General features: G+C 39.2%; 1 protein-coding gene across 4 annotated transcripts in view; it reads right to left on the bottom strand.

Moving 5' to 3' along the window:
* Positions 1-22126, bottom strand: part of KSR2 (kinase suppressor of ras 2) — a 287053-nt gene that overhangs the window by 54581 nt on the left and 210346 nt on the right. For all 4 annotated transcript variants that reach the window (XM_072142484.1, XM_072142493.1, XM_072142503.1 and 1 more), the window contains 2 exons: positions 7119-7215; positions 24-157 (listed from right to left, as the gene is read on the bottom strand). In XM_072142484.1, the coding sequence (XP_071998585.1) occupies positions 24-157; positions 7119-7215 (231 nt within the window). The remainder of the gene's footprint in view (positions 1-23; positions 158-7118; positions 7216-22126) is intronic.

Below are 22126 nucleotides of genomic sequence, written 5' to 3'. Positions count from 1 at the left end.
AAATAAAATATTTCCTTTCATACCTGCCCGCCTGCAGCACACCGGATATACTGAAAAGGCCAAAGTCAGTAATCACTACTTTTCCATTGTCATAGAAAACATTTTTTGATTTGAGGTCTTTATGTAGAATGCCCTTGGCATGGAGGTATCCCATTCCCTGAAAGCAAAGCATAAGATGCAATTTACACATTAGACAAACTGTTATTATAATAACACACAAAGCTTTTTACTTATGACTGTGATATTAGTTATTATAAAAACATTTGCAAATAGCAGCTTTCTCTGTAGAATCAAAGGTATATCTGGAAGTAGTGTGCCCTCATTAATAATCTTTCACACATTTTGTACTGTAAAACTACAGAGACAGTCTTAAAGGTATTTCCAAATAAAATTCAAAATCACGTCCCCATGCTTTAGCAGACATGTTTAGGGTCCGCGGCATTGTGATTATCGGTATTTCAGGGCTTCTTCGATTAGCTGATTGTATTTGTGGAATCATCCAGCCCTATCTCTGATAACAATCCAGTAAGGTTTTTTAGACCCTCCCTCTGACCTGTACAGGAGGAGCTGTTTAAATAGGAAGAGGCATGAGCTGTGCTCACAACCTATTATGAATGTTGTGATCCTGTATTATCTACCCATAATGTATTAAGCTTTAGTCAGAGACAAATTTTCTTTTTTAAATATAATACAAATAATAGAATAAAATTAAAAAAAAAAAAAAAGGCTACAAATACTCACCTATGCTCCTCTTCATTTTGTCCTCCGCTGCTGTTGACACACCGAAATCACCTAGAAAACAAACTTATAAGTAACAGCATGGGGACAAGATGTCCGGCACTCCGAACTACTAATTATGCACGTCCTCCCTACCTCTCTCTTCCATGCTGGCAGCAAGTGGAGAAGTCACGTGAGAGGTGTGAATTCACACCTCTCCTGCGTGATGTCACCACCCTCTCCCAGGGTAGGAGCGGAAGATGTGACAGACATTTTGGGGGTCATTTACTAAGGGCCCGATTCGCGTTTTCCCGACGTGTTACCCGTATATTTCCCATTTGCGCCGATTGTACCTGAATTGCCCCGGGATTTTGGCACACGCGATCGGATTGTGCCGCATCGGCACCGGCATGCACGCGACGGAAATTGGGGGGCGTGGCCGAACGAAATTCGGATTCGGAAAAACCGCCGCATTTAAAAAAGGAAATTGTGTCGCGGAGCTTGCACTCACCTTCATCCAGGATAGGATCGTGAACTTCAGTGCATTTCAGGGAACTCCAGCGCAGCATCGCCACCTGGTGGACGTTGGAGGAACTGCCTTGATGAATCCCGGCCGGAACCGAATCCAGCGCAGAGAACGCACCGCTGGATCGCGAACAGACCGGATAAGTAAATCTGCTCCCTTGTGTCAGACATCTTGTCTCCGTGCTGCTAATTCTAACTTTCTTTTCTAGGTGAAAGGACAGCTCTGGGATTAAGAGGAGTGGTTGATTTCATTCAACTGATATTAATGGAATCCATGGGAATTATTTGTGCCCTTGGGAAAATTTATAGTGTCTTACTTGCACTTTATTAATCCAGAGCATTTCAGAAAGGATATAGAATAGTCATCACTCCATGACAGAGATGCATTTACTTTAGAGGGTAATGATTGAATCTTAAAATCCCTTTCTCCAAGACTGTCCTCGGCCTTAGTAATGATGCCACAGTTAGTTGCTTCATTTTCATGTTCCCTTGGAAGCAGAATCATAATTCACAACTTCAACATAGACTAGAAAAATGGCTATTGTGCCGTTACTAGACTTTACAGGACATAAATGTGCCCTAAATCATTGTAAAGATGATTGCAAGCAACAGACAGACTGCTTGCCAGTGCAGATATATTATACAGTACTGAAACTTAGAATACAAGGGCATATTCAAAGTAGTGGTAATACAGCATGTGAATCAATTCTCAATAACATCTAAGTTACATCTAAGACATTTAAATCCTGGAAAAAGTAGAAATACAGAGTAATAAATAGTATATGCTTATAGGAGTTAGTCTATTAGTTAACCCCTTTAAATGCTTTTAGGTATTTATATGCCATTAAGAATAATAAATCAGAGTATCCTGATAATTTCCCCCAGAGCCCTCATTTGCATAAGTGTAAAAGTTGATTTCAGAAGGAAGGAGTATGGATAACAAATATTAGAAGGTTACTAGAGTCACAGTGAGTAACTGTACCTGGTTTATCATGCTGGAGTTTGATTTCCTTTAACCCCTTCCCGCACCCTGATATAACTGTATGTCATAAGGCGCAGGTAGTTACCACAGCCTGGCTGATCGCTGCCCGCTGCGGGAACTCGGTAGTTTGTGAAAGCCAGATTTCCACTGTAACAGCCAGGATTGTGTCTATCATAATCCCTGCTGTTTTAACCCTATAGATGCTGTGGTTATGGTGATCACAGTGTCTATAGGGCATTACCGGAAGGGGTGTTATTTCATTCACAGAGTTTAACTATTATTTAGGCCTCTTAAAGTCACTTAAAACTGAACAGGTTCCTCAGCTGGCGATTTTCATAAAAATTAGAAAAATTGCACCCAAAATTCTGAACCTCCTAACAACCTGCAAAAAGCATAAAATGCCTTGCCAATATAAAGAAGACATTTGGGAAATGTTAGTTATGAAGTTTGGGTCCTATGACTATCTGCCTGAAAAGAAGAAAATGTAATTTAATTTAAACTTTGAAAAGGAAGAATTTTTTGCCAAATTTTCATTTAAATATAAAACATATCATCCAAATTTTTCAAATGCTTTGAAGTACAATGTGTGACAAGAAAACAATCTCAAAATACCCAGAATATGTTAAAGGAAATCAACCACTCCAAAAAAATAGAAATACTCACCTCCACTCCTCTTCATCTTGATCCCGGCGCTGTCCGTCACTAGTCTTGACACAAGTCTAACCTTGGGATCACCTAGAAAAGAAACTTATAATTATCTGCACAAGAAGTCCGGCGCTCAGGCTGCTAATTATGCACGCCCTTACCACTATCCTCTCCCATGCTGGGAGAAGGAGGTGATGACATGAAAAAGGCGTGAATTCAGGCCTGTCGCATGACGTCACCTCACTCTCCAATGCTCACGGCATGGGAGAGGGAGGTGCAGGGGTGTGCATAAATAGCAGCCCAGAGTGACGGACATCTTGTCCCCGTGCTTCATGCTGCTAATTCTAAGTTTCTTTTCTATGTGATGCTAGCGTGTCAGGACTAGCGACGGACAGCGCTGGGATCAAGACTAACAGGTGAGGGTTTCAAATTTTTTTGTGTTTTTGGAGTGGTTGATTTCCTTTAAAGCTTTACATAGTTATAACCTCTTACATGTCAGATTTAAAATATCAGGCTTTTTCCTAAAGCCCTAAAATGGCTTGGTCCTGAGGGGTTAAAGAAAAGAGTACCTGCTATGGAGAGTGAGAGGAGGTCCTCCTCAACAGAGGAGGACATGGATTTGATAATGAAAAGGCAGTTTTGTGTGATTCTGTAGGACAAATAACAGAGCACCCCTCTATCCCTTTAAGCCAACAGCTATTTTGATGTGATGTTTGTACAGCAGGAGAGAAAAGATCCGCACTTTGGCTAAGTTCACAACACCATTCAAAACTCTGTTCCTTACCTCTGTTCACAAAAGAAAAGAATGGAGGTTTAACATATCAATAAAAAATCCCATTGACATCAATGAAAATTTTATGTCAGGCATTTTTCTGATGGCTTTTCTCCGTTTGAAAAAAAACCATGCATGACGGATACTTGCCAAACTGAACATAACGGATGACATAAAATTTTCATTGATGTCAATGGGATTACATTGAGGGGGTTTTTAACTGATACATTAAACCTCTGTTCTTTACTTTTTTTTAATGGAGGTAGGAAAAGAAGGTTTGAACGGTAGTGAGAACTTAGCCTTAGTGGCATAGGTTGATGGGCCATAGCGTCTATACCACAAGCACGGTGGCACTGACTGTGAGGGCAAATGATACCAAAACTAAATCTGTCTACTAGTAATTGTACTGTATAGTATATCTCCAGCTTTTGTTATGTGATTTATTGTGACCAGCTCTGTGCCTCTGCAAAGAGTATAACTTTTAAGAACAATACCTATAGAGCGGACTACTCACCGGAACAAGGGCTCTCAATCTAACAAGCCTGTGCCAATAGAGGGCTAATAGTAGCCTTGGGTGAAAGAAAGCTCAGCCATAACTCTTTAGCTATTGACTCCTCAGGGGAGGTTAGAAAATTTTTTTTTGTCTTGATATAAGCAATAAGTTAGCAAAGTATATTAACACATCGATGTATGAATATTCCATTAACAGGAAAGCTGAAAATACACTGATATTACAAAATAAAGTAGCTTATAGCAGATCATCCAATTTTGCTGCTGGAGATTAAGAATAATCTTCTATTATACAAAGGACAATGGTGACACAATTAATTACATGAAGAACACACCTCCACACACAATAGATTGTGATCTCTTCACCTCTACATGCTCAGCGGAGCAGAAAATGAAGTCTTGTAATTTTTCTGGCTTTTGATGTGTGCCGCATAACATTTTGTGGAGAAATGATTTAGATCTATCATTGTCAGTTGTTTGCCTTACAATACTTTGTGGCACAATCTTGCTTACACTGCAAGAGCTCTCCAATCTAAACATTTTTAGCAGCACAAAGCAATTACCTTCTTGTAAAGCAGAATAAATTATGAACTCTGCATCAAAATGTTTAACTTGCTCTGCGATTTATCTTGTTTCCTTCTTTAGTAACTATATGGGGTTACGCATGGGAAAAAATGACTAATAATGCCTTCTTTGTTTTTTCCAGAATTGCTATTTTTCTGTGTATTACATAAGAGTCGCTAATCAGCAGCTGAAGCAACATTTGTTCTCCTTTCATCTATCAGATTTACATTTCATGCTATCAGATCCCACATTTTCCCTGTAACAGGCAAGTCAGGGTGACTGGCAATCCCCGGATTATATACAAGATAGGTGCCTTGGATTTGTACCGTATATTTACCGTAAGTTGAATTTGTATGTAAATTGTAACTGTGTATTTTAAAATTGTAGCTCGAGACAATTTTTTTTGTCCCAGTGAAAATTGCATTTTCAAAATTTTTTGCTGTAATGGGAAGAAGGATTATCAATAAAACCTCATTACAGACACTTTACATCTATAGTAAAGCACCCAGAGAGCTTCACCAAAGATCACAGTGGGCAGAGAGATCCGTCTATACCTAGGGGTCGTCTGTAAGGTGGTCATTCTTAAGTAGGGGACTGTCTCTTTATTAGTAGCCTTTATTGTAACTACTGTATTGTAAAACATACTCATAATATAAATGTAAGGGCTCATGCACATGAATAGATTTTTTTCTGGCTGTGCCGTAACGTTTAAGTATGGGCAAAATACAGTCCCATTCATTTCAATGGGCAATGCGGCCAGCACTTTGTAGGGAAGTATTTAAAGGTGTTGTCCGATAGTAACTGATTGGTAAGGGACCAACTGCCGTTAGCCCAACTTATCACAAGAACTGGACCTCCAGAGAACTGGACAACCCTGCCACTCCATTCAACAGTAAGAGAATGATGGAAATAGCCCAGATTAGTGCTTGCCAGAGAGCCAATGGAGCGACAGAGCACTTACTGTTCCACCAATTAGTAAGAATAGGACCCAGTCCCTACATATTGTTAGGGGTCCAATTCTCATGATCAGTGAGAGTCCGCAAAGTCGGATCCTCACCAAATAACCATGTTATCCCCTATAGAAAAGGACATAACTTAAATACTTGGAACAAACATTTCATAGTTATCGACCCCCTCCACCCCTATACTGTCATTACCTTTGGCAAGATTCAGGCACCGTACCCCCGGGAAGTATGTGGGGACGTATCTGCGGCCGCAAATTTGCGGCCGTGTGAATGAGCCCTTAGTATGGTTGTTGCACTACAACAGAAAGTAACATGTGCACCTAAGCAATCTACACCAGTCCTGGAATCACTCAGACGTTGCAACATCCTAGTAATTCTGTCATTTTGTGAGCTGACTGTGCTGATCATTAACACATTCTGATGATCCTGAACATCCTGTTGTCATAAAGGGTGTATGAAGAGAGCGCACGGCTTGCACCATTTGGGTGTTAACCATTTAAATGCTCTCAGCAAAGGGCTGCCATCTTGGCGCATGACTATTGGTCACCAGCCGGGAATTTATCTCTAGACAGTATCTTTAATAGTCTGTGAGTTGCAGACAGATACTGATGTCCTGGAAATCACCATATACTGCAATATATTATTACTACTTTTCTCAATTTTGCATCATAAAATTTTTAATAAAATGGTACAAATTAAGATGTCATAGTGTTTATTCCCACAAAAAATGACACCTTTCAAAGCTCCGTACAGCAAAGTATAAAAAAAATTGCATCAGAATAGGGCAAAATGAAGAATTTTTTCTTGTAAAAAAGTTTTTAATATTTTGAAATCTATATAAATTTGATATCTTCCTGATCGTACAAACTCGAGGAATAAAGTGGAGGTGTCATTTAGAGTGTACAGTGAAAGCTGTAGAAATAAAGTCCACACGAAAATGATGCAAATGTGTTTTTTCGCAAATTTCACCACATTTGGACTTTTTTCCAGCTTCCCAGTACACGGCGTGAAATATTAGATACTGTCACTATTAAAGACAATTTGTTGAAACAGAAATAAAACCCTATGCAACTCTGAACACAGAAAAATTAAAGAGTTATGGATTTATGAAAGGAAGGGAGCAAACAATCGAAACACTAAAATGTAAAAAGGGTAGGGGTTTATGGGGTTAAGACTGCTACACTGCCATATTGTATCATGCTTGACTGTAGTGTTATTTTAATCTTATTTTTTTTCTTAAATATGCTTAAAGGACATCTACCACCAGGATGAGGGACTGTATGCAAATGAGCCTGAGGGGCTCCAGGCTCCATTCACACACATGGAGCCTGGAGCTCATTTGCATAAAATCCCTCATCCTGGTGGTATATTCCCTATAGCGCACATAAAACTGCCAGAAACAGACAATAATAAACAGTTATTCAGAACCGATTCTTACCTTCACAATTTCTTGTGCTATCTGCCTGGTTTTGTTGACATCTAAGACAATTTTTGCATCCCGTACCACTGAGTACAATGTGCGTCCCTTGCACAAACTGAAACAAGAAGAGACAGGTATATTGAATTGAATTGAAGGAAATTTAACCCTGAAAGAAATGTAGTAGCATATAGTTTATGCAATTTATTTAATTAAACAAAAAAATATTTTAAAAAATGTAGGATGGGTTGACTGGGACTTGGAAACATTCATTTAATATCTTGCATTTTAAAATATGCAGAAACCTTTGCTTACTATCAGCAGAATCTATGGCGTAACAGCAACCTTAGCAGCTGCTACAGGGCCCGGGCGGCACTGGGACCCGGGATGAACAGCCGAGACAAAATTCGTACTGGGGGAATGGGACCGCCCTCTGTTCCTGTCTGCCCACCTCGCCTGTGGCCGCCCAACTCTGCCTCTTCATTTGCGGCCATTCAGCCGGCCCACTTCATTTGGCGTTGACATCCCCGACGGCTACAACAGCGGCCGAATGGCCTGTCCATTTGATCTACGGCTGGCCCCGCCTACTCCATCCACGGCCTACTGCCGGCCCACTCCTTCCACGGGCAGCCGCCCGGCTTACCACAACCACGGTTGCACGGCCTACTACATCCACCTCTTCCCGGGCATGTAGACCCACACGATGCCACAGCCACCTTACAGCCTGAAGAAACAGCCACCCACTGGCATGATGCCACAGCCAGCCTCCTAGCCAACCCACACCAACCGATCTGCAAGAAATGCAAGTAATTCCCTCTCTATATATATATGTGTAGCTAGATGTATGTATGCTGTATGTGTGTATTTGCTGTAAAGTCTATGCTGTATGTGTGTGTATATGCTGTATGTATGTGTATGTATGTTAAAGGTAACTTTTCATGTATGGAGCGGGAAAAGACAAGAAGAACGTAATATAGTTGTGTAGAAAAATGTCTTCCTATAAAACTATAATAATCTGCATCGCTGATCCTGGCACATATATATTGTATTTGGAGAGAACACAACACAAGTATACTGTATCTGGAGAGAACAACACAAGTTCATGGATTTATTTAATTTGGATGATACTGCTGTATTGACACATCTCTCTTGAGAATCTACAGTTATACTTTGTGTAGAAAATCTACAATTTTCATTTACGGAAAAGAGAATTAGTTAGCATACAACTTGCGTTCCTGACTTGAAGACAGTTCTGTAATGCTGCAGATGTCATGGTGCGTGCGCTCATTTAGAATTCTGATAGTTAACAGACCGGTTATTAAACAGCAATAATACTACAGAAAGCGCTGTCTATTCACCCTCTAACAGCTATACTTGGTTCCCGCACCTTTAATTAGAAAGACATAAAAATGTGGGGTGCATTACTGTAACGCTGGCGCTGGAAGCTCATTGTGCAACAAAGCATTTATTCATCTAAGTTTCACTCTCTCCACTCTAGATTTAAATGCTGGTAGAGATGACCACTGAGACGTATAAGATCTAATGTAAAATGTATATGCAACTGAAGTATAGGAGGGAGAGCATTACATTTTGTATGGGCAAATGACTGTCATTTGGATTTTCTTTCCATATACAGTAACTTAAATTTAAACAAAAATTGAAAATGTTAAAAAAGTATGCATAAAAGCACCTCCGTTTGTAAAGTTGACTCACCCTCTATGCATATTCATGTTCTTCTAACTCATCCGTGCCTCCAGCTTCCTGATTAACAAGGGTTTAGCTTTCTCTTCAGCCAAGTGAACTCAGCTCTGCTACATCTTTCACCCCTTCCTCAGGAATGAGAGAGTCGCAGGTTGTGTGTGACTGATACAATATAGGGATAGTTGTACTTCTGTATAATAGCAGTTATATTTAAGTTAAAGGGGTATTCCAGGAATCAGCATAATTCATATACAAATGGGTAGTCAAAATATAAGCTAAAGTGTGATTAGTTGTTATTTAAAATTTTGCTCCCCTTAGCAGAAAATGCTGGTGATATAGACTGTAATGAAGAATTAAAATGCTACCGGCCCTTTAATCAGTCCGTTAATTTCCTCCATGCGGTCCGTTGTGGAGCAGACACAGGACAGAAGATGGCCGCTGGTCACATGTCTACATCACCACCATGTTTGGCTGTAGTGGGTTGGTTGCAGTGCATCCAGTATGGCCAGTGTTGTGGTGATGGCAGTTACACATCATTACTATGGTAATAGAGCAAGAAAACCTGTTAGATCATCACTGGGAGCAGAGCATAAGTGGTAGGAGGAGTTACTGAGAACTAAAGGATCATGGGACTTGTATTTTCCAGTGGCTGCCATCTTAGTGATAACTCCACCTACTTTAGAGAGGCCATAAATTTTGTAAATCATAAAATCAAACTATTTAAGCTCCATTTTGTGACTAATGACATTGAGTATTGTTGTACTCATTTATTTATATCATCATGGGTTTTTGTGTCAGATGTTCATATTCCCGGAATACCCCTTTAAGATATATTTATTCAGTGTGGGTTGGTTTAACTGACACGTTCCCCTTAAGGCCACTTCATGGCACTATTATTGGTTTGGGAGATCTAGTTGTCTCCATGGTAACAGAATACAAACACTAATGGGAATGTACCATGTCTCGTACTCCAACACCCAGTACGCCACTTTTTTGAAAAGTGGACATAGCATGGAGCACCCTGGCCTGTCAAGTTAGCTATGACCTCCTCCAGAATACTGACTCATGTTATAGTAGAAATCTATGCCAGTTATGTCAAAGATTTCATTGCAGTGCACAAATGATGCGCCAGAATTACTAGGAGGTTGAGATGTCTTAGGAAATCCTTTGCCAGTCTTAATAAATTCCCCTCGCTGTGTGTAGTCTTATTCTTCAGATGTATATAATTTCAAAACTCCAGTAAAATGACTGTACATAGAGGAGGCGAGTTCAGGATCTTACCTCATATACCACTGATATCCTGCACTTTTTTATGCTTGAAGTTCTCATTAGCTGTACGTTAAAGATAGTTTAAACGAACTTACCAAATCTGTACTAATTGCTATGAAAAATCCTTTAATCATCAGCTGCATAGAAGTCTCGAGTAAACAATTTTCAAGTGTCCAAGAACAAGTCATTATTTACAGCAAATTTTCTATGATCCATTTTTGTTTAAAATAATTATGAAACCTGGATAAAAAGATAGTATACTGTGGTTCCTGCATGTATCAAATTAAATGGAAGTTGTTACCACATATTTGTAAACCAAGTTTTTGTGTTAGACTTAATTTATAGGAATTTTTATCTGTATTTAATAAATAGTACTGTATCCTGCAATTTAACTCTGGTCACTTTGATAAGTGATAGACAGACGTAGGGGTCGGGTGTTCTTTGCAGCAGTCACCTCATTTACAACAGACATGATTAAAATTAAAGATCACGGCTATATAGAAAACACAATAATTTCCCGGCACTAATCTGCACAGAACATGTCTAGATAAATCTCCATAGACCTCAATAATGCTGTTCTAGACATTTCTGCCTATGGCACATGTTCTTTAAAGTAAAGCTTGGTAAAATCCAGATTTATTCATCTAAATTTCTTTCTTCACTTAAACAGGCTAACATCAAAAATGTCAATTACTGGCATATTATAATATAAATTATTTCATATCCCTTATCTAATAAACAGGGACTGACTTGGGATTGTGAGACATTAAATTTGTACAGTTGTATTGCACATCCATCCCGGGGGACTTGATCAAGAACGCGGCATGCCGTCACATATCCGCAGAATCGTATTAGGTTCTGCCTTGCACTGACCAGATATAAATGGCCTACAGTATGTCATTGATGAGTGCTTTCTGTTATCAGACATCCTTCTGACCAGACTAATGAAAAGCAACATGTCTATAAATCTGTCAGCAACACATTTAAGTAAGGTAGAACACAATACAGCGCTGCGCTGCTGCAGAAACAGCCCTGCCCAATGATTCATTTACAGAGGAAGCCCTGCTTCCTTATCCTACAGGCCTAATGGATTTTTTAATTTTTCCAGTAAAAGTCATCCTGAAATAGAAGCACATGGGTGTAATAAGCACTGGTTGCTGTTCACAAAAGCAGTTAGACTGGAATTGTTAACTTAGACCAACTAAGAAGTTACAGAATCTACAAGACTTTAAAGTTCTTATTTTAGCCCCTTTGAGTTTCCTTGCAAACAGAAACACTAAAAAAACACATTTGCTCACAAGAGTACAAAACAAAAAGAAAGGGAAATGACAATGAACAAATCACATGTTAAAACAGATGGATATAATTCCAATGATCAATATCACACTATTGGGAACATACCAAAAACAGAGAGGGGGGTGTACTTAGCAAAATTCATCAGAATTAACCAGAATTCTGTCTTAAATTCTTTGTGCCACAAACAACATAATGACATATTATATCCAATCACTCTATATCAGGGGTGTCAAACTAATTTTCTCGGGAATTGCACTTCAACCTTGTGGTTTCTTTAAAGGGGCCATTTTATTACTGTATAAATTTATCAACTTGAGTTGTTTAGTAGTTACATTTTTACAGAATTACCATTACAATCAGCAACCAAAAGCAGAACACTCCCAGCAGCTGCAGTGCCCTGCCCCAACAGCCACAGTGTCATGACTGAACAGTCACAGTGCCCTGAAGCAGCAGTCACAGTGCCCTGAAACAGCAGTCACAGGGCCCCCATTAGCCACATGGCTCACCAGTAGCCACTGTCCCCCCTGCAGTCACAGTGCCCCACTAGCCACACTGCCCTTTAGTAGTCACAGTTCCCCCAGTAGCCACACTGACCCCCAGCAGCCACAGTGCACCATGTAGCCACTGCCCCCAGTAATCACAGTACTCCAATATCCACAGTACCTCCAAAGCAGTCACAGTGCCTCCTGTAGCCACTGCCCCCCAGAAGTCATAGGGCCCCCAATAGCCACACTGCCCCCAGTAGCCACTGCCCCCGATTAGCCATGCTGCCTCTCAGCAGTCACACTACCCCCAGTAGTCAGAGCCCCCAGTAGCCACACTGCCCCCACCAGCAGTAACAGTGACCCCCCAAGCCACAATTCCTCTGATTGGTCACTGTGCCCCCAGTAGCCCCTGCCCCTCCCCTGTCCCTTTATGAGAAACACAACAACAATTACTCCCCTTGCCTTGCTCCAGAGAAGCAGCGCCAGCAGCCATCTTCTTCCTTTAGCTTGCGTCCGCTGCACGCATTGGCTATGAATTGGCAAGATGAAATGACATCATCACGTGTGAAGGCTTCAGAGCCGGCATGTACATCAGAAGAGAACTGAAGGAAGGAGATGGCTGCTGGCACTGCTTCGTGGCAGCAAGGCAAGGCGAGTATCAGTATGAGACGTGAGGCAAGGTGGGTATCGGTCCAACAGAAAAAAAAAGTGAAGATGTCCAAATTCCAGTTTTGAATAAGAAAAGGTTCAACATTTCTTCATACAGTATCAACTGACTGCAAAAAAAAATGAAAGTGGTCTGGTCCTGAAATAGTTAAAGATGAGTTGTCTAATAAACACACACAGTGTTAAAACTATTATGAAAGAGACATTTTATATAACTTTCTTAATTTATTCATAAGAATAGCATGGCTGCAACACTTTATGTTTAAAAATAATATTTCTATATTAGGAATTGTAATCATATTTGTTTTAATTGCTTTTAACTCTTTTGTGTTTTCCTTCTCAAAAACTACTCCCACACCACTGTTGGGAATTGTAAAAAATCTTTATTTTTAGAGATAAATGGATAACTTAAGCTACATTTACATATCTACATTTTTTTTTTACATCAAATAAGCCATGGAGTCACTTTTTCTAAAAACAATCTCAACAGTTAAAAAAGTAAAATCTATAGTATTATCAAAATCATTGAAGGGATTACACCACAAATCAAAGTAATCCAATATTCACAGCATAGGTTATAAATATATGTTTAATGATAGGTCTGGCCATTGCACTCTTTTAAAATCTGATTTTAAAAAATTGGGGTGCAGCCAAGAGAATCCAAGTGGAGCCCCACATGCTGAGAGCCGGGGACTCTATACCAGATAGGCAGCAGGTTGCACTGGTGTGATGCAGTCCCACATAACTGAATAGCTTACCAGCAAACAGTTCTAGTGGTAAGTCCCCAATTTAGCAGTTACCTCCTATCCAGTGTAATTACCAGCAACTACTCCAGCAGAAGATGAAATACGTCAAAAGTAGATTAACACTTTGAGGGGGGATTTACAATGGCTTATACTTGTGTAAAAGCAACGAGAAGGTCACAATTACAGAAGCATGGCATGACGCCCCACAATGGCGCATTAGCAATAGCTTGTGCTAGTACCTGGGATAGATTACAATTTATTTCTACCCCAGGCAGGTCAACATCGATAATGAGCCTGATATACTAGGAGACCGGAACCTCTTATTATATCGGGCATAAGCTGCAAAACAGGGGGAGGGCACGATACGCTAGCTCTTGACAAATTCCACTATCCCTTTTGACAGAATTTCTGCAAGGATTCTTGCTTTTCAAGGATTGAAAAAATGGAGATCAGGACTAAGGCTTATACTGAAATGCGTCGGTTGTTCTATGTGTTTTTTTTTTTTCGAAGATATGACTTCAATAAAGATTGCCTTCTGGAAGTTTGGTGACACATACAAAAAGTGATTAAAAGGTCATCCAGTCCCCAAAATTAAAATGTTATCTCTTCCTGCAAAAAAATTACACCTTACATAGCTCCATACACTGAAGTCTAAAAATGTTATTGCCTTCAGAATATGGCAAAATGAAGAATTTTTAAAAATTACATTTAGAATGATTTAAATTTAGTAAAATGTAATAAAACCTATGACTATAGCAACCCAAAGAATAAAAAGAAGGTGTCATTTGGAGCACACAGAGAAAGCTGTATAAACAGGGCACTAACAAAAACAGTGCGTACATAATTTTTGGTTTCAATTTGGAATTTTTTTCCATCTTCCCAGTATGTGGCATAGAATATTAAATACCATCACTAGGAAGTACAGTTTGTACTTAAATAAGCCTGCCAACAATTCTCAAAAGAAAACTAAAATAGTGGGGGAAAACTAAAAAGTGGGGAGTGAAAAATGGAAACGCAAAACAAAAATGGGTCCTTTTGAGTTATGCATAATGTCCTGCAGATTGACATACAATGAGGTCAACTATATTTAGTGCTTAATTTTAACTTTTATTTTTAGATTAAGTTTTCTATTTTTACATTTTTATATAAACAGGCAACATATAAAGAGTTGACTTTATTTTACCACAATTGTAAATATGACAAAATGGTCTGAATTAGAAGGATTTAGTGGAAGTGAAGGTACAGACACAAGTTTTTCATAACTGATTCAAGATGGAAGTTGTGCCTGAACTAAAAGCTTCCAATGCAGTTGTGGTAGAGGAAACATTTGGCTTGCTAGAACGACTATGGAACTGTAGTTTGATTATATTAGTAGCAGTGGCACCTGGAGGTGGTTTTATGTTTATCCAATCTATCAGCAGAATATATTGATAGGGTCTGTATATTTTATAATTGTAACTCCAGAAAAAATGTTTTTTTTTTGTCCCAGTGACAATTGGATTTTCAAAATTTTCTGCTGTAATGGTACCAAGGATTAATAATAAAGCTTCATTTTAGGCACCATACAGCTGATCATTGCAGTCTGGGACTAAAGGAAAGCATCCAGAGAGCTTCACTAGAGGTCACAGGTGGCAGAGTGGTCTGTAACTAGGGGTCGTCTGTAAGTCGGGTGTCCTTAGGCAGGGGACTGCCTTTATAGATCATTTACATGAGTTAATGCACAGGATTCAGAAAAGTATCAACTAATCTATATTACAGTATTTCTATCAGGTGCATATATTTGTATTGTATTTAACCATACGTGTATGAATGCATTGGTAAGCAACACCATCTAGTAAGATTATTAATTAATGGAGTAGTAGAAAAAAAAAACAACCACAGAAAATGTTACAAATGGATAAGCTATATACTGTCTTAAGTGTTTCCCCAAAGTGAAAGGGTTATAAATGTTTTTTCCAATATGGTTTAGCTGATGACGAGAATGAATTGAGAGAACACATTTGAGCACCCAGGTATCTCTACCTACTGTATCTCCCGATGGCTGATTCTCACTCAGACAAGGAAATAAATATAAACAAATTCAAGACTCCAAGTCAAATTGCCACAATAACTAGAGGGGAAATGGAAAAAACAAAGCAGAGAGAGAATTGTATAAATTTATCAATGGTGCATAAAGTGGACTAGTAGAGGGGAAGATGAGAAGAGGGGGTAGGGAGGTGAATGGGCAACGTCTGCCACTTTATCTAACGCCCTGTCATTCATATAATGAATTTCTCCTTTATTTCAACTCATATATTAGTTTTTCCAACATGACAGTCAAGTCCATATTGGTGTCATAATAAAGATTAATGATTGCATTCACCACTCCAAGGTAATGAGAAAAAGAGTGCAAGAACAACTAATATAATGGACAGACTTTGTGTCAGTAGGGTCCAAAGTAGTACAAGACCACTATATTTCTCATAGAGTGTATATACTGTACATCATTAAAGGAAATATGAAGCAGTAATTCCACTCAATTGGCTTATTACACATGTCCAGTGCTAAATATGCACATTTTAGAACTTCCGGGGCAAATTCAAAACCAATAGAAATAGGAAAAACTATTTTAAAAGTTGTTTTTGAAGGAGGAATAACAAATGTAAGATGAATGTAAAAAGTTATGCAAATTAGCCCTGGCTCTCAGGCTACATCACCCAAGTGCCTCAAGGTGCCAAGTATTTTAATGTATGCACACCCTAGCGCGAGCTCCTTTAGGAAGACAAAAGGAATCTTGACCCCTTAGTGCAGGGGTAGGGAACCTATGGCTCGGGAGCCAGATGTGGCTCTTTTGTTGGCTGCATCTGGCTCTCAGACAGATCTTTAATAAATAGTGATGACTGCTGTGATGACAGGCAGCAATGTTACCGCTGCCTATGTCCTTTGTATGACCCAGGTGCCATCGCCGCCATCGTCTAAGCCTCGCTCAAAGAGAAGAGCGTGAGAGTGATGAGGAGCCTACTGCAGGGAGCACCAGTAGGTGAATATTCATTTATTTTGCTGGTAAGCATGTGCAGTGGCTACCTATATACTGTAAGGCATGTGCTGTGGCTAGCTATCTAGTGGGGGCATGTGCTGTGTCCAGCTATCTGCTTGGGGGCATGTGCTGTGGCTACCTATCTACTTGGGGGCATGTGCTGTGGCTACTGATCTACTTGGGGGCATGTGCTGTGGCTACCAATGTACTGGGGGTATGTGCTGGGGCTATGTATCTACTGGGAGGCATGTGCTGTGGCTACATATCTACTGGGGCTATGTGCTGGGGCTACCTATCTACTGGGAGGCATGTGTTGTAGCTACCTATCTACTGCGGGTATGTGCTCGATCAACCTATCTACTGGGAGGCAAGTGCGTATTGTAGGGCTCTTATGTAATAACATTTTAAAATATGTGGCATTCATGGCTCTCTCAGCCAAAAAGGTTCCTCACCCCTGCCTTAGTGGGTTTATACTGCATTTTGCTCTACTGGATTGACAGACCTACCATCAAACAGCAATTGTGATCGTGGACTTGTGTGTGTTTCATGTATTTTCTGTCTCTTTATTCTTGTATTTTTTGCCTCTTAGTTAAACCTTTTGAAAATCTTTCAATAAACAAATCCTTTGCCCTGTATTTGCCTGACACTATAAGAATTGTGCTATAGCAGGAATAACTTATCTTCATGGAATATGTGTGGAAAGACCATTTTATGATAGGTTCCCTATGACAGTTGCTCCTCAGCATCTGGCAATGAGCTACCACTTCATTATTAATAACATATGCTCAGAACTTTAGGCTTCATTTATGAAGAACATCTGTCAGAACTTGCTTGTAAATTGCTTGAAATAGTTGATTTATGGTTCAGATATAGTTTCTTTAGGGTCATTAGAAGATCTCTGAAGAACCCAGATTACTTCCAATTCCTTGCTAACATCTTTATTTTTCTGCAGTGCCAATTAGGGGCACGTGACATTTCCATGTTTACAGATGTATTGGCTGAGATCGTCTATTTCACCGGCTGGTGCTGTACATGCACTTCAGCTCAGGAGGATACGGCTCGTGAGGCTGAGCAGATCTAAAGAGCTGTTTGTAAAAGATACATCTGGGTTAGGAGTCCTGCTATTTACAACCTGCAAGGAGTAAGTAATCTCAGTAGGAAAACAAACTTCATAATTGACATCTTCAATTAAAGTAGTTATCTCCTCACTGGCAGATTTTATTTTTCATTTACATATGTTTCCTAAAAGCACGAAAAAAACCCTTACACTTCTGGATCAGTATGATTTATGAAATTCCTTTTAATTTAATCCACAATTTTTACACCAAGACTATTAGAGATGAAAAGTTTTTAAGAGAATATTGATTCTTAAGCATGGGAGTAGCTAGGAAAGGCTGGACTCCATAGCAGACTTCTGCGTGGAGCCCCCTTCCTGTTAAAAATAATAATAATTCCTTTATTTATATAGCGCAGACAGATTACGCAGCGCTGCACAGAGCTTGTGAAATCGGTCCCTGTTCCCAATGGGGATCACTATCTAATCAACCTACTTATATGTTTTTGGAATACATAAATGCCGTACACAATAGTGGACCACGCTGCCCAGCCCACATGTTTCGGTCAGTAGACAAAGGTCTTTTGGTAGCTTTATATTATATCTGGGAAGCCACTGCACATTGAGAGCAGCCTATTTGCACTACTATGTGCATACTTGTACACTCATTCTTCTGGCTGAGAATACACAATGGAAGTACAAGTGCACAGTCTACATTTATTGGTAACGCAAAGGTCCTGTCACCTCTCCTGACCTGTAATTTTCAGTAAAAACTATTGCACATTGAATACTTCCAATGATACAATTATGGATCATATTTTGTAAGCACTTCACTTGTGTTTTCCCTATTATTCCTCTTTCTCAAAAAATTGAAGCCCATGCCCATCCACAGTCTGTTATTGTTCAATTGGTACCATTATATTGGTACCAAGACCCAGTAAAACCCAGTTGTGAATTTATTTAAACAATTTTAAGCAGGACAACAAAAACACAGCACAGAAAATATGCTCCAGAGTTGTTTTATTGCATTTACTTCTTTATTTCTTTATTTAACATATTATTTTATATATTTATAAAAAATATGTCAGAAGCAGGGGTGCACCAGCCATGAGGCAAGTTGAGCTTCTTGCCTAAGGCAGCGCCACCCACAGCAAGATGTGGGGCAGCATCAGGGGCACAGTTATCTGCTACAAAGCAGGACCAACCACTTAAAAATAGTGTCTCTTCACACCTGAAGTCCCCATGGGTGCAAGACACTGTATGGAGAACTCACGTAAAAAATAAACTGATATAATACTACTGGATGGGACAGAGGGGGTGTCATTGTATATCATGCCTTAAAGGGGTATTCTCGTCTGGGCATTCACATTCAGTTTTATAAATCTGCCATATATAAACATTTCTTCAATTGGATGTTATTAAAAAAAATGTTTCGGTGTGAAGATAATTTCTAATAAATCTAGTCATTTTGTCACTTAGAAACGAGATAGCTTCCTCAGATACGGCCACCTCTGCTGGAGGGATTGCACAAAGAAACAAAAGGTTTTTTTGTATATGAAATATCTGGGAGTTACTGCAGGTCCCACAGACGTCCTGTGGTAATGATTGCTGAATCCAGGAGGTCAGACAGGACTCAATAGCTCATGCCTGGCCACCGCTGCCAGATTGTGACGTGGTCGTAACCGAGGAAGCTATCTCGTTTCTAAGGGACCATATGACTACAATTATGAGAAATTATTTTCACACAGTAACATTTTTTTTGATAACATCCAATTGAAGAAATGTTTATAAATGGAAGATTAGTGAAACTGAATGTGAATGCCCAGACGAGAATACCCCTTTAAGCAGAAGAGAGTTTAGGTTTACCCTTGGTCAGAAGAGGGTACTGGTCCAGGGGTATATCTAGGAAAGGCTAGTTTGGGTCCTCCTCCAGGCAGCATTAATACATATCATTACATCTCTACAACCTATGGGTGCTAATATAGATAGCATACCATAAGAATTTTATCACAATCAGTGTGCGGCCAGTCTGGACTGCCAGACCATCCTAACACCGTAGGCCCCAGAACAGCCACTATAGCTGCTTCAGTAGCAGTTCCAATCATATATCTTCCATTGCAAACTTAATAATGTCATAGCGTTATAAGATTTTATCTTAAACAAAAAAATTGTCAAAGTAGTGAACAAAATCGGAATACTGACTGACATGTAAAACATGTTTAATTAATCAGTTTCCTGTTACTCAACAAGCAAAGCTTCATGTGCTGCCAAGATTAACCAATAGATTATTATCAGACATAAAGTCAATCATTACTAATGATAGGAAATGTCAAGTTATCTTGCTATATAATTTAAGAAATATAATCTCATACACAAAATGTTACAATGTCTGAAAAATGTCTTTAGCTTTCATTAATGGTCTCATTACGCAACAAAACATAAAAGCAGAAAGTTGACTATTAGGAAGGGTTAACACTTGTCAACTTCTAGATTTATACACTGAAATATACTGAAAGTAGAGAAAATATTTTGTTAATAAAGTGCATAGCAGATATAAAGACCTATCATTGCTTCTTTCATTACGAGGATTTATTTGGTCTTCTAGGCTTATATTGATGGAATGACAGGATTTTTACCCCTGATCAATGCATCCTGCTATATCCCCTGACTGGACGCCAATATCTCTTTAACTTTAGATTAATGGTGTTCATTACATTAAATACCTGCCAAGAAATAGCCCTCACATAAAGGGAGGGAAGACCTACAGTAGGCAACATCTTCCAGTGCATCAAAAGTATATCATGCAATGTGAATGCTAATAACAGATAAAGGCACAGCTCAACAATAACTTCAGAAATTAGAAAACAAAACAAAGCCTCTTCAAGTAAGAAGATGAATGAATCATGGGTGGTCATTAAAGGTAACGTGTCATCAGAATATGACCTTTTTTGAGGTTGGAATCATTATTTTATGTCATATTTTTATGTTGGAGGTAACTTTTAAAATGTTTAAACCTCTATAAATATTTTTGTTAAATAATTCTGGTTTCCCCCTGGCCACTATAACTAATAATAAACTGATACTTCTTCTTCCTTGCAGAAATCCCCTCTATATTAGCACAGGTAGGATTACAATGACATCATCTTTATATGAATGCAATGAGATCCAAATTTCACAGTAGGTAGTAACCTCTTCATTAGAGTACATCTAAAAATTCTACCATATACCTTAATGTACCCATGTACCAAATGTACCCAGACCAGCACTGCTTATGTAATGTTAATCATAAGTCAAGAACTACTGTAAAGTATAAAAACCTTTGCCTAACTCTTTACTAAAAGTAAGCAATTATCTAATTTACTCTCATTAGCTACCTGCAGCTGTTTGCCTGCTAACATGGGTTTCACCTGTGTAATGGTAATAGTTTTCAAGAGTAGTTGAGCTTTTTATTACATTACATGCAAGTCTGGCAGTTGTAAAAAGTTTTGAGACTTTTAAAATTAATTTTCTGTCCACATACCTGGCCGTGGACACAGAGGCACTTTGTATGCGCAAGAACTCAATTGAGACCGCGGCAGGGTGGGGGTATGTCTACAAGCAAGGAGACAGGGAATGGCGCAGCAGCAGGGAAGGAAGTAGGCGGGGTTCTCTGTCCAAATGGCCGCAAGGAGACGTGCAAGATCAACTGCTGGGCCGAGCACCCCAACTCCCTGACTGAAGGGAGGCTGTGAATATAGAATAATTTTTCTGGCATGATGCAGCATTGGTCTGTTATAAAGATGCCACCAGAACACAGTAATCCTGACATATAAACTACATTTGAAGTTTAACAGGGATCAAGTGACAGGTTCCCTTTAAGGTTAAAAATACTCGCTACCAACAGTAGACTAAAGCTACCCTTACTCTCTAGCTAAATTTCATCTGTTCTAACATGACTATACACATGCATGCCGACTCTGCACCTCTGCTGGTGACTTATCTACCATAAGAACAAAAGGATGGGTCATGTTAAAATCTGACAGTCCTTTCCTTTCTATGTCAGGACTGTCCCATATGAATTTTGGTCGTGTTGGTTGGTCCTACTGAAGTGGGCAGGCTCAGAAATAACTAAATAAACCCAACTGCTATAACTCTCCCCTGGTGATGATATTATTATAATTATTTTTAATTAGTTCACTCTTTTATAAAATTCCATAAAACTGATTCTCTTGGCTGAAAAGGTGGGAATGTATTTATATCAGTCTGTATGAGGAAGAAAAGCAATTCAAACTACGCTATCGGTGAAGGACCTATTACACAGCTCAATCATTGGCAAATGTCTCCATAAGAATGCTTGCTCCCAAGCACTGCTCCATTTTATTCTGATGCCAATAAACATAAGAAACAATCAAATGGTACTTGAGGCATTAGATCCATACTTAAGTTCAAAACATATTCTTTAGAAGTTTGTTAAACAGATGTGGATATGGATAAAAGTCTTGTTTTGGAAGAATTTGAATAGGTCATAAAACGTATTATATACAACAGGTTCCAACTATTTTAACATAGTACACAGAACATGATTCATGATTTGAACATGCTTATTATTTGATTTCTCATTTAAGCCATCCTCCAGACTTCACTGGAAGTGTGGGAATCACAATTACTCAGACTCAAGGATGAGTCTCTTTAGGTCAGCCAAATCAGTCAACAAACATTGGGTAGAGTATAGAATTACAAAATGCTTTCCCTAACCATAGATAAGGTTTAATAAAATGGAAATGGCAGTTTGGGTTCCCCAGCAGTGGAAACATTGC

This window comes from Engystomops pustulosus, chromosome 1, assembly GCF_040894005.1.
Source record: "Engystomops pustulosus chromosome 1, aEngPut4.maternal, whole genome shotgun sequence".
NCBI classification, from domain to species: Eukaryota; Metazoa; Chordata; class Amphibia; order Anura; family Leptodactylidae; genus Engystomops; species Engystomops pustulosus.
This window is presented reverse-complemented; position numbering and strand designations above follow the sequence as displayed.